We start from the raw sequence: 13,713 nt of genomic DNA, 5'->3' as shown, positions 1-13,713 counted from the left end.
AAACCCTTCTCTTCAAAGAAGCCTATCCTGCTTCTAACTAAGACTGTTTTACTTCCTCCATCAGCTCATCCCCCACAGCTATTACCCTTTGTATCAATTGACCCTTCCTTTTTAGATTGTAAGCTCTAACGAGCCGGGCCCTCTGATTCCTCTTGTACCAAATTGTAATGTAACTGTAATGTCTGCCCACGCATTGTAAAGCGCTGCACAAACTGTTGGCGCTATATAAAACCTGTATAATAATAATAAAAAAAATACTAATAATATTACCCTTCTACACTCCATACAAAACAAAATGCTATGACTTAGGAAACATTTTACATTGATCTCTATTACACTAAACCTTTATAGTATATATTTAGAGTCTCAAGCTAAGCGTTCTCCACATGTTAAGTCTCTGTGTTCCTCCAGCTTCTGGTCCAGAATCTTCTCAGAATGATCCTTCTCAGCTTGTTGCTGGCCTGGAAGATGACGGCGGCCTCCACCGATGGAGATAATAATTGTAAATTCCCAAAAACTATTGACAGTGAGTAACTTGGAAGAAAAGTCATCACTTGATACCCGCAGAAGAATGTGAGAATGAGAAGTAAGAAGAAGATTGTCCTCAGTGCAGTGACATGAGCCTGAAGATTTGGACGTGTTGATCCAGAGTCGTTATTCTTCACCCTCCAGACGTGTCTGAGCAGAAAGGAGGAAGTGAGGACCAGGCACAGAAGACTAAGGCAGAATGGAAGAATGACACCTAGGATGTTTGCAGACACATGATAGGAAAATACTTTATATAAACTGATAACAGAGACATTTGTACTGTTCACAGAAGACTGGATAAGACTTTCTGCATTGACAGCCCAAAAGCCCAGGACACTCACAATGAACACCCCAAGTGCTGTCAGGAATAGAAGGTGACTCAGGAAATTGGACACAATTCTCTTTACCCAGATGAAGAACCCATAGCTGAGATTGGTGATGGTGGTACAGTAATGAGCCGAGAGCCAGAAGGTCAACCAGAAGTTGTAATAGATTAGGAAGAAAATTGATGTGCTCATAAATACAAATACTTGTTTAATATTAAAGATTTCCAGAGAAAAGACAAAGATCATTCCCTCTATACTCATCACACACTGGAGGAGAAGATTCACAATTCCCTTAGCCAAGAAGATCACATCGGTGGGACTCAACTTCCCTTTCTTTCTGATGATGTCCAGGTTACCCATCACAATACAAGTGTAAGAAGGGATTGCCAAGCCGAGTCCCAAGACTGAAGAGACTAAAATGGATAAGGAGAACGGAGACATCATGCTGAGGTTTGGTGTGGTCTCCGGACAGAGATGACGGGACACGTCCAGTGATAGCAGACGGAATGATATAATTAGAGTTGGAATTATGGAAATAGTCTTCAGAGATCCGTCTCATGATTGACTTTGCATAAATGTGATGGATTTCATTTCAGTACCAATATCCAAAACACAAACTGCCTAAGCAATTTTTGAATATTTTCCATTATACCAATGCATTTAACCACTTCAGGACTGGTGGCTGTTTGTCTCTTATTGACTATTATATACACTCAGTACTATGACTATTATATACACTCAGCACTATGATTATTATATACACTCAGCACTATGACTATTATATACACTCAACACTATGACTATTATATACACTCAGTACTATGACTATTATATACACTCAGCACTATGACTATTATATACACTCAGCACTATGACTATTATATACACTCAGTACTATGACTATTATATACACTCAGTACTATGACTATTATATACACTCAGCACTATGACTATTATATACACTCAGCACTATGACTATTATATACACTCAGTACTATGACTATTATATACACTCAACACTATGACTATTATATACACTCAGTACTATGACTATTATATACACTCAGCACTATGACTATTATATACACTCAGCACTATGACTATTATATACACTCAACACTATGACTATTATATACACTCAGTACTATGACTATTATATACACTCAGCACTATGACTATTATATACACTCAGCACTATGACTATTATATACACTCAGTACTATGACTATTATATACACTCAGTACTATGACTATTATATACACTCAGCACTATGACTATTATATACACTCAGCACTATGACTATTATATACACTCAGTACTATGACTATTATATACACTCAGTACTATGACTATTATATACACTCAGCACTATGACTATTATATACACTCAGCACTTTGAAAATTATATTCTCTCATGAGAAGGGATGAGGATGGAATGGGAGAGAGGAAAGAGAAGGGAATGGGAGAGGGAGAGGAGAAGGGAATGGGAGAGGGGGAGGAGAAGGGAATGGGAGAGGGAGAGGAGAAGGGAATGGGAGAGGGGGAGGAGAAGGGAATGGGAGAGGGGGAGGAGGAGGGAATGGGAGAGGGGGAGGAGAAGGGAATGGGAGAGGGAGAGGAGAAGGGAATGGGAGAGGGGGAGGAGAAGGGAATGGGAGAGGGGGAGGAGGAGGGAATGGTTAAGGGGAGGATTTGGGGATGGGAGAGGGGAAGGAAGAGGGAATGGGAGAGGGGAGGGAGGAGGGAATGGGGGAGGGGAAGGAGGAGGGAATGGGGGAGGGGAGGCAGGAGAGAATGGGAGAGGGGGAGGAAGAGGGAATGGGAGAGGGAGAGGAGGAAGTAACGGGGGAGAGGAAGGAGGAGGGAATGGGGGAAGGAGGAGGGAATGGGAAAGAGGAAGGAGGAAGGAATGGAAGAAGGGAGGGAGGAGGGAATGGGAGAGGGGGAGGAGGAGGGAATGAGAGAGAGGAGGGAATGGGAGAGGAGGAGGGAATGAGAGAGAGGAGAGAGGAGGGAATGGGAGAGGGGGAGGAGGAGGGAATGAGAGAGGAGAGAGGAGGGAATGGGGAGGGGAAGGAGAGCACAGAGTAAGACAGGGTACTGAGCTCTAGCACTACGGTACTAACACAGAGAACAAGTTCTTAGTCACACTTGCACAGTACATTTTTGGGTCTATTGGCCATTGTGACCTCTTAGTTACAAACGGTTTTGTCTGTAGGGCTTTTCTAACAAGCATTTTCTCCATATCCAATTGAGTGTTGAAGTCGGCAATGGTGGCAGAACTGGAGGGGGTATTGGAGGTTTTCCACAATCCGGTTATGTTTAATTTGGCTGTAAAAAGTAAGTGAATGATAGCGCCTCTGGATCCAGGAGGGTATTTTTTATTTGCCTAAATGGAGTAAAGCTAGTGTGGAGCTTGGAGTGGAAGTCGCTCCGGATATTGAGGAGATCAGAACAAAAATGAGTTTTCAGAAGGAGCTGAAGGACTTGCAAAACCACAAGATGTGGGCAACAGCTGGGTGACCTGCCAGGGTACATTTTAGATCATTTGTAGAGTGTGAGGTACCACCTGTGAAGGGTTTTCTGAAAAGATTCCCAATGGTTAGTTCAGTGGGAGGCTAGGTGTCATTCCCCCCCGAACAATGGTGGCTGGCCGGCTGCCACCGCGGGGATCGGACATGCTGATTGGCTCCTGCTGTGTCCAATGAAAGCGGGAGCAGTTCAATGGCGGCGTGCATGCCCAACCAAGACCGACTGAGACCGCAGACAACATACAGGTAAGTTGTTGAAAAAAAACATCAAATGCAGCCACTGTGCCCATCAAATTCAACCACTGTGCCCATGAAATGCAGCCACTGTGCCCATGAAATGCAGCCACTGTGCCCATGAAATGCAGCCACTGTGCCCATGAAATGCAGCCACTGTGCCCATCAAATGCAGCCACTGTGACCCCCGGGCTGCATTTAATCAACACCCCCCGTCCCGCCCACCTGCCCACCTACTCACTCATTGTCTGACCAGCACTTACCCCATCTTGGTGGCGGGTCAGGCAACAGGTGAGCTGTGGGTCAGTCGGCGACTCCTGTGTCTTCCATGCTTCCACCGTGCATCTCCTCTTTCCTCTTGTTAGCCGTCCACTAGGATCGCCTGTCCTGTCAGCCAATCAAGTGATGGGTATGAGACCCGGGCTTCCTGATTGGCAGAGAGGCGGTTCAGTGTTAGAAAAGCGAATATTAATTTGCTTATCTAACACACCTGGGTGGGCTCCATACGCAATGCGCTGCGCCACGAGCCCACCCTATTTTAAAGCCTATTAGAGCCTCTGGCTCTAATCATGTGCCTAAACCACCCCCCCCCCCCGCCGATGTAATTCATGAGCCCATAGTCCTGAAAGGGGCTGGACGCCTGAATAGGGGGTGGCCTACATGGCCGTGGATAGATTCACGCAATGCATGACTCTATCCATTGCTCATATAGGGGGTGGCGTGGAGAGAGGGGGCAGTGCCTGTGAGTCCTTAATGGATGGGCCGCTTAAACAATAAAGACACATCAAGACACCCCCCTAACCTATGTGAAGGAGTGGGGGGTACAGAGCCGCACCACAGAACATCATGGAGACTACAAGTGGCTGTTTTGGCACACATTATACAGACGTGGCTCACTGTTGTCATCATCAGGAGACCCACCCTGAGAAATGTCATGCAGACATCATCAATGCATGTGAAAAAAATTTCATCCCTGTGTAGCGACGGGCTACTCAAGAGCACCCGCTATGTTTTTCAAAGTTAAAATTTGCCCAGACTACAGTTTGGTTTGGGCCTATTTGTTTAAATTAGACTTTTGTGTCAGTCTGGCTGAGCTGTGAAATGTTCAGCCTGGCCACAGGGGGTCTCTGGTGGCAGGCGTGGAACTATGGTCTAGTCAGGCATTTGGTTACTCTCTTTCAGAGCCAGGTCAGTGGGAGTGGCCCTCCCGCTGTGCCTTCTGGGAGAGGGTATTTAAGACACGGATGTCACGTGGTTCGGGGTTCCGGTCCAGTATGAAGTGTTGAGTACTTGGTCCTGGTCCTCCTGACCAGCCACCAGGAAGGCTATGGCCTTGGGTGCGGATCCACTTGACTTTAATGCCTCTGGGCTGGCTAGTCCAGGGCAGGGAAACTAAAGGAGGATTCTGAGGTGGTTGGGTGCCGTCTCCGGTGCGGGAGAGACCCATTGAACTTCAAGCATTCCAGGGGAGGACTCTTTAGAAGATTACCACGCGTGAGTTTGGTTTTCTTAACAAGAGCCTGGAAGGGCTGAAGTAACCAAGAGAATCCGGACTTGTGGATATCACCAAGCTGGTTGAAAGATCCAGATATTCTACAAGTGTTCTACAGCTTAGTTTCCTACGTGTTCTGCAACAACATCGGTGATAAAGATTTTGTTCCTGAGTAAGCACCTTGTTGGCGGCTAGGCCTTGTGAGAGAAGGGCTGTCCAACTGCATCTATTGTCAGTCTCAAGTTACTGGGCCACCTACCACGGGACATCCCCTAGACGTGCCATAAGAAGAAGCGGAAGGTAACGGTAAACCCAAAAATAACCAGCAGCTCCTTCGAGGGTTAGTGCTACACCTGTTTTAATAAACCTCCATGTTTGCTGCCGTACTAGACACATGGCGGATGTAATAAGCAAAACTGTGGTCAGCATATTCTTTTCATAGAATGCGGTTTATTTCTTTTGAATATGTTCCTAAGCTTATCAATACAAACCAAAGAAGGATCAGAGGAAGCGAATCATCTCCTATGAAGCCTGATGAGATGTTATCAAACACCAAATCTCTTCTTACATGGCTTACAAATGTATTTATGTATTATTATTTTATATCTCTTTATATCTGTAGTATTATTTTATATCTCTTTATATCTGTAGTATTATTTTGTATCTCTTTATATCTGTAGTATTATTTTATATCTCTTTATATCTGTAGTATTATTTTATATCTCTTTATATCTGTAGTATTATTTTATATCTCTTTATATCTGTAGTATTATTTTATATCACTTTATATCTGTAGTATTATTTTATATCTCTTTATATCTGTAGTGTTATATTATCCAGCTTATCTCTGTAGAAGTTTAACAATGAAATAGGTGGAGGAACTCGTTATAAACATGAAGTTTTCTCGGCTGTCCTCATCCCATAATGACACAATCCATACACACCTCACATTCTGGGATATTTTTTTATACAATAATGAGAGATCAATAAAAAGAAATCACGACATCTAAAAATGTATAAACTTGTACTATATACAAAGATTAACAAAAAAAAATGTAATTTAAACTTTTAAAAACATTTGACAAAGTATTACAGATATGATGTCCGATGTTAAAGCAATAATGAAGGCGTTTTGGTTTAAAATAACAAACATGTTATACTCATCTGGTCTGTAATGATTTTGCACAGAGTAGACCCGATCCTCCTTTTCTTGGGTCCCCTGCCCTCGTTTCTTCCCCTCCGCTGAGTGCATTGCAAGCCACTTGCTAAGGGGGTGCTTGTGCGTGCTCGCTCCGGGGCCCCATCTGGGTATCCATATGACACACAAACACACTCCCACCCCACTAGTTCTGATTGACAGCAGCCGGACTCATCCGCTCGGGGGAGGTGTGTGGAAGGAATCGGGCGCAGAGGCGGCTCTGGGATTTGTGAGGCTTTAGGCAAAATGTAGACATGAGGCCCCAATCATGTCCATAATGGGGAAAAAATTCAAGCAAGAAAAATGGCTGCAGAAAGTTGCATGGATCCAGAATACAGGTGATCAGCACCACTTCTAGGGCACCTACCTCACCCATCAGATATAGGCAACATCTGGGACCCATCAAGGTGACAACCCCTCCAGGAATTACCCCTGTTGCCTTGGAAGAATGGGGAGGGGGAGTCACTGAGTCATTCCACATCCACAGAGGAAGGAGAGTGGGGGGATCCCAGCACAGCGCAGAGAGAGAGGGGGAGGGGAGAGAGGGAGGGGGAGGGGAGAGAGGGAGAGAGAGAGGGGGAGGGGAGAGAGGGAGAGAGATAGGGGGAGAGAGACAGATAGCTGAGGGCAGGGCCACCCGGTGATGTAAACAGGTGACCCCGCTCCCCTCTGACGCTACGGGGCCCCCCCTCTGTTTGAAGGAATGCCTTTGCTTGATTAGTCGATTGTGAAACCATCAGTCTCAATTGTTATATGAATAAAGATGGCTCCTAGGATCAGGGCGGTTGGTCGAGCGATGGAGGTGAGGATGTAAGGGGACGGTGACTATGTCTGTTTACTTGGGGAAATACAGGAGACCGGGGTTGATTAAGATGCATTATACCAAAAGGCTGAAAGGGCACTTAATAGCGCAGGAGACATGGATTACACATAGCATATAGAGAAATCTCCACATCACAACCCTGGCACACCTCAGAGCCAACCTGAACCTCGCTGCCCAACCCGATCATTAACAAGAGGAAAGCTTTCTGCCCCCTTATACAAGACTTTCAAGAATTGAATCTTCTTAAAGGGTTTATGAACCCATTTGTCTAAGTCTATGCCAGTCCCTCTATTAGAGCCTGGCATAGCACACTGTGTAAAGCATTTTTAAAAGCGAGTCGTATAAATACCGATTTTGAGCTGTCTGCAGGCCGGTCACATGACTCACAGCCTCTTTCCAGCTCCGATGGATTGCTTCTGCAGGAGGGGACGTGATCTCCCTCTGATGTCAGCCAGGAAGATCACATGACCCCTCGGCTCCACCCACAGAAGCCCTGTCTCGTAGCTGTAAAACTACTGTACATGACGGGCACTGCTGGGCTGTATATGACGGGCACTGGTAGGCTGTACATGATGGACACTGGTAGGCTGTACATGACAGGCACTGGTAGGCTGTACATGACAGGCACTGGTAGGCTGTACATGATGGACACTGGTAGGCTGTAAATGATGGGCAATGGTAGGCTGTACATGATAGAGACTGGTAGGCTGTACACGATGGGCATTGGTAGGCAGTACACAATGTACATTGGTAGGCTGTACATGACGGCACTGGTAGGCTGTACATGACGGGCACTGGTAGGCTGTACATGATGGACACTGGTAGGCTGTACATGATAGAGACTGGTAGGCTGTACACGATGGGCATTGGTAGGCAGTACATGATGGACACTGGTAGCATTTCTCACCCGAGGTTAATACTGGAGCCAATACGTCTTCCAAGTTTTATGTAGTAATATAAGGTGCCTCAGGTACATCCCTTTTATCAGGTACATCTCAATGTGCAAGTGTACTGTGGTTTGTCTTCTCTTTATGTTCTGCATAAATTGCACTTATAAAGAATTATTGAATCTAAAAAATCACTGCCTCCAGGCTTTGTGGATTTAAAAAAACATGTCTGCATTGGTACATATTCTCCAAGTAAATGTCCCCCCACCTCCCCCATGCCTTTTATGGGACAGCTCCTTACATATTAACCCAAATAATTTGACAATTTTAGCTCCCATTGATTTCAGTTAGGCTTAGGTTTCACATTTGAATATTTTTAAAGTTTGCAGAACCCCTGCCGAAACAAACATGGGGTAGTTTAGGTCATCAGTGCTTATCAATAGGAAACCTGAGCCTGGGACAATGCACACATCCACCTTGATGAAATTACCTTCACATCTGAAGCCCCTTCACATCAGAGGTTCCCTCATTCCATCAGAGCCCCCCATCACATCAGAGGCTCCCCCATTCCATCAGAGGTCCTCTATTCTATCAGCGCCCCCCATCACATCAGAGATTCCCCCATTCCACCAGAGCTCCCCATCACATCAGAGGTTCCCCCATTCCACCAGAGCTCCCCATCACATCAGAGGTTCCCCCATTACATCAGAGGTTCCCCCATTACACCAGAGCTCCCCATCACATCAGAGGTTCCCCCATTCCACCAGAGCTCCCCATCACATCAGAGGTTCCCCCATTACACCAGAGCCCCCATCACATCAGAGTTCTCCCATTCCACCAGATCTCCCCATCACATCAGAGGTTCCCCCATTCCACCAGAGCTCCCCATCACATCATAGGTCCCCCATTACACCAGAGGTCCTCTATTCTATCAGCGCCCCCCATCACATCAGAGGTCCCCCATTACACCAGAGGTCTTCCATTCCATAAGAGCCCCCATCACATTAGAGCTTCCCCATTACACCAGAGGTCTCCCATTCCATCAGAGCCCCCCATCACATCAGAGCACCCCATTACACCAGTGGACCCCCATTCCATCAGAGGCCCCAGCACATCAGAGATCCCCTGTTACACCAAAGGTCCTCTATTCTATCAGAGACCCCCATCACATCAGAGGTCCCCCATTACACCAGAGGTCTTCCATTCCATAAGAGCCCCCATCACATTAGAGCTTCCCCATTACACCAGAGGTCTCCCATTCCATCAGAGCCCCCCATCACATCTGAGTCCCCCATTACACCAGAGGACCCTCGTTCCATCAGAGGCCCCATCACATCAGAGGTCCCCTGTTACACCAAAGGTCCTCTATTCTATCAGAGACCCCATTACACCAGAGGTCTCCCATTCCATAAAAGCCCCCCATCACATCAGATTCCTCCAAAGCATCATAGTCCCTCCAACACAGGGGTTGGGTTTGGCCCCTTAGTTCCAGTGAAGGGAACTCTTAAGGCGTCGGCATACCAAGACATTTTGGACAATTTCATGCTCCCAACTTTGTGGGAACAGTTTGGGGACAGCCCCTTCCTGTCCCATCATGACTGCCCACCAGTGTACAAAGCAAGGTCCATAAAGACATGAAGGAGCAAGTTTTTTTCAAAAAATATTTTTAAAAAAATACAATCTTTCATGAGTAATTTAGGCCAAACTGTATTCTGCTACATTTCCTTGGTAAAAATCATCCAGATCAGTGTATATTGTTTTGTCTGTGTAAAAATGTCAAACTATGGTATATATTTAAAAATCTGGATGTACTGACTGTACTGATACCCTAAAATGCCAGGATGGTACAAATACCCCCCAAATTACCTCTTTTTGGAATGTAGACAGTGTGAGGCATTTTTTTTTCTGCCATATTTTTCCATGATTAACAATTGATCTACACCAGGGGGTGCTTTTTTTTTCATATAAAAAAAGTTTCAAAAACTGCCTACTGTCTTTTGTGTGACAGAGCCCCCCTGCCCCAAAGCACCCCTGCCATGTTTAAGGTATGTGGTCTTGCATGTGGTTTGGTATAGTTCTGGGGGGAGGGGTGGTTGCTCGTCCCCTCCCCTCCCTTCTTGACCTGTCAAGCTGCATGCTCAGAAAAGGGTTTGTTATGGATTGGGGGGGGGGGCTATGCCATTTTTTATTTGGCATGGGGGTTCTCCTCAAAATCCCAAGGAGCCTGGTATGGATTGGGGGGGGGGGCCCCAAGCCATTTTTGTCTTAATTTCGCAATTCTTTTTTTTTCATTCAGCTGTAAGCTGATGACTCATCGGTTGGTGCGCTGATGATGCACCGGTTGGTGATGTCACAGGGAGGAAGGGCCACTATGTGACATCACCAGGTAGCCCCACCCCTTACTTATTTAGGAAATGTCACCCGGGGGAAGTCGCCATTTAGTGGTCAGCTGTCGTGGCGGGCAGAGCTTTTTATTGATCGATCTGCATCATGGGAAATTGTTTTTTTTATTTAATTTAGATTTTTTTAATAAAGGACTTGTCAAAAACTTGTGGTGCATTTTTATTTATTTTTTAAGAATTTTTTTAGTGAATGGATAGGGGTACAATGTATTCCATACTCATTCACTGGGGGTCACCTTGTTAAAGGAGGCTTCCAGTTTCCGATAAGCCCCCTGCCCGCAGACCCCCACTACCACAGCCCAGGGTTGTGGGGAAGGGGCCCTTGTCCCCATCAAAATGAGGACAAGGTGCTCTGGGGTGGGGGCAAAGTAACCACTCCCCCACGTTGAGGGCATGTGGCCTGGTCTGGTCCAGGGAGGGAGAAGAGCTCGCTCACCCCCCCTTTCCTTACCTGCCAGGCTGTGTGCTCAGATAAGGATATGGTAGAGATTTTGAGTGGACCCCACGCCCCCTTCTTTATACATTTTTGGGGTGAGGTTCCCCTTAAAATCCATACCAGACTCATAAGGCCTAGTATGGGCTGGGGGGGGTTAAGCGTTATTTCGATATTGACGAGCCGCAATTGCAACTGCCAGTCAATTTAAATGTGATTTGACTCTTTCTTTCTTTATACATGCCAGTTTTGCTGCAGTGGGTTCTATACATGGTACAGATGTGCAACTTTGCAGGCACACTAAGGAGACCCCCCAGGCACTATATTTAAAGGAATTTTTTATTTTTATTGTTTCACGTTAAGCATCATTAACCACTTGACCACCGGGCACTTAACCACTTGCCGCCCGCCCTATAGGCAATTGACGGTGGCAAAGTGGTTGCATAATCCTGATCGGACGTCATATGACGTGATCACGATTATGAGCCGCTGCGCGCCCCGGGGGCGCGCATCGCAGCGATCGTTGTTGCGGGGTGTCAGTCTGACACCCGGCAACTACGATCTCCTTAAAGAGTCTCCGACGGAGACTCTTTACCACGTGATCAGCCGTGTCCAATCACGGCTGATCACAGTGTAAATAGGAAGAGCCAGTGATCGGCTTTTCCTCACTCGCGTCTGTCAGGCGCGAGTAGAGGAGAGCCGATCGGCTGCTCCTCCGACAGCACAGCCCCCCCCCGAGGATGCCCACACTGGACCACCAGGGACGCCACCAGACCACCATGGATGCCCAGCAAAAGGTAATCCTCCCTAGACCACCAGGGATGCCAGTCAGTGCCACAATGGATGCCAATCAGTGCCCATGATGGATGCCAATCAGTCCCCACAATGGGCATCACTGATTGGCATGCACTATTGTTTGGCACTGATTGGCATCCATTAGTACAGTATAACACCAATGCCGCCTATGAGTGCCCACCTGTGCCGCCTATCAGTGCCCACCTGTGCCGCCTATCAGTGCCCATCCGTGCCACCTATCAGTGCCCACCCGTGCCCATCTGTGCCGCCTATCCATGCCCATCTGTGCCGCCTATCCATGCCCATCTGTGCCGCCCATCCATGCCAATCCGTGCCAGCTATCAGTGCCAATTTGTGCCACCTATCAGTGCCTATCCGTGTCGCCCATCAGTGCCGCCTATCAGTGCCACCCATCAGTGCCGCCTATCAGTGCCACCTAGCAGTGCCACATATCAGTGTCCATCAATGCCACCTCATCAGGGCCACTTCATTGGTGCACATAAGTGCCGCCTTATCAGTGCCCATCAGTATAGCCCCATCAGTGCCCATCAGTGAAGGAGAAAACATACTTATTTACAAAGTTTTGAAACTGAAACAAAAAAAATATATTTTTTTTCGAAATTTTCGGTATTTTTTTATTTGTAGCGCAAAAAATAAAAACCGTAGAGGTGATCAAATACCACCAAAAGAAAGCTCTATTTGTGGAGAAAAAATGATAAAAATTCAATTTGGGTACAGTGTAGCATGACCGCGCAATTGTCATTCAAAGTGCGACAGCGCTGAAAGCTCAAAATTGGTCTGGGCAGGAAGGTGTTTAAGTGCCCCCCGGTATTGAAGTGGTTAAACACCCTTAATAACCAGACCAATTTTCAGCTTTTGGTGCTCTCCCATTTTGAATGACAATTACTCAGTCATGCAACACTGTACCCATATGAAATTTTTGGCCTTTTTTTCACACAAATAGAGCTTTCTTTTGGTGGTATTTAATCACCGCTGGTTTTTTTTTTGTGCTATATAAGAAAAAAGACCGAAAATTCTGTAAAAAAATGAATTTTTCTTCGTTTCTGTTCATAAATTTTGGCCAAAATGTATTCCACTACATATCTTTGGTAAAAATAAGTACAAATTGGTGGATATTATTTGGTCTTTGTGAAAGTTTTCACACCGTTTTCATATGTGGGCGGGACTTACGTATGCATTCGCTTCTGCGTGCGAGCACATGGGGACATGTTTTTTTTTATTGTTCATTTTACTTTTGTTTATTTTAGTTTGACATTTTTTCCCCCCCAAATTTTTTTTGATCACTTTTATTCCTATTACAAGGAATGTAAACATCCCTTGTAATAGGAATATGGCATGACAGGTCCTCTTTACAGTGAGATATGGGGTCAATAAGACCCCGCATCTCACCTCTAGGCTGGGAAGCCTGAAATAAAAAATAAAAAAATATTCTGGCTTTGATAATATTGGCGAGTCGGTAGAAGCACCCGAGGGCGGGGGGACGTCTATGGCTGGGTATTGCAGGGTATCACCGAGTATGACTGAGTATTGCAGAGTATCTCCAAGTATGGCTGGGTATCTCCGAGTATGGCTGGGTATGGCAATTTATGGCAGAGCATTAGCAGGGTATTGCAGAGTATTGATGGGTATTGCAGAGTATTGGCTGGTATTGCAGAGTATTGGGGGGTATTGCAGAGTATTGATGGGTATTGCAGAGTATTGGCTGGTATTGCAGAGTATTGGGGGGTATTGCAGAGTATTGGCGGGTATTGCAGAGTATTGGAGGGTGTTACAGAGTATTGGCTGGTATTGCAGAGTATTGGCAGGTATTGCAGAGTATTGGCGGGTATTGCAGAGTATTGGCGGGCATTGCAGAGTATTGGGGGAATTGCAGAGTATTGGCTGGTATTGCAGAGTATTGGCGGGTATTGCAGGGTATTGGCGGGCATGGCAGAGTATTGGGGGATATTGCAGAGTATTGGCTGGTATTGCAGAGTATTGCAGAGTATTGGCGGGTATTGCAGAGTATTGGCGGGTATTGCAGAGTATTGGCTGGTATTGCA

At 46.1% G+C, this 13,713-nt stretch overlaps 1 protein-coding gene across 1 annotated transcript; it reads right to left on the bottom strand.

The window, feature by feature from the left end:
* Positions 1-389: 389 nt before the first annotated feature.
* LOC143925251 (taste receptor type 2 member 40-like) lies at positions 390-1,214 on the bottom strand. Its single transcript, XM_077449843.1, has one exon. It carries the CDS (start codon positions 1,212-1,214, stop codon positions 390-392), a length of 825 nt encoding a protein of 274 aa, XP_077305969.1.
* Positions 1,215-13,713: the final 12,499 nt, after the last annotated feature.

Source organism: Lithobates pipiens, unplaced genomic scaffold, assembly GCF_037356315.1.
Source record: "Lithobates pipiens isolate NorthernLeopardFrog02 unplaced genomic scaffold, aLitPip1_a1.2 Scaffold_22, whole genome shotgun sequence".
NCBI classification, from domain to species: domain Eukaryota; kingdom Metazoa; phylum Chordata; class Amphibia; order Anura; family Ranidae; genus Lithobates; species Lithobates pipiens.
Note: the sequence above shows the minus strand (reverse complement) of the source record. Positions and strands in the feature narration are given on the sequence as shown.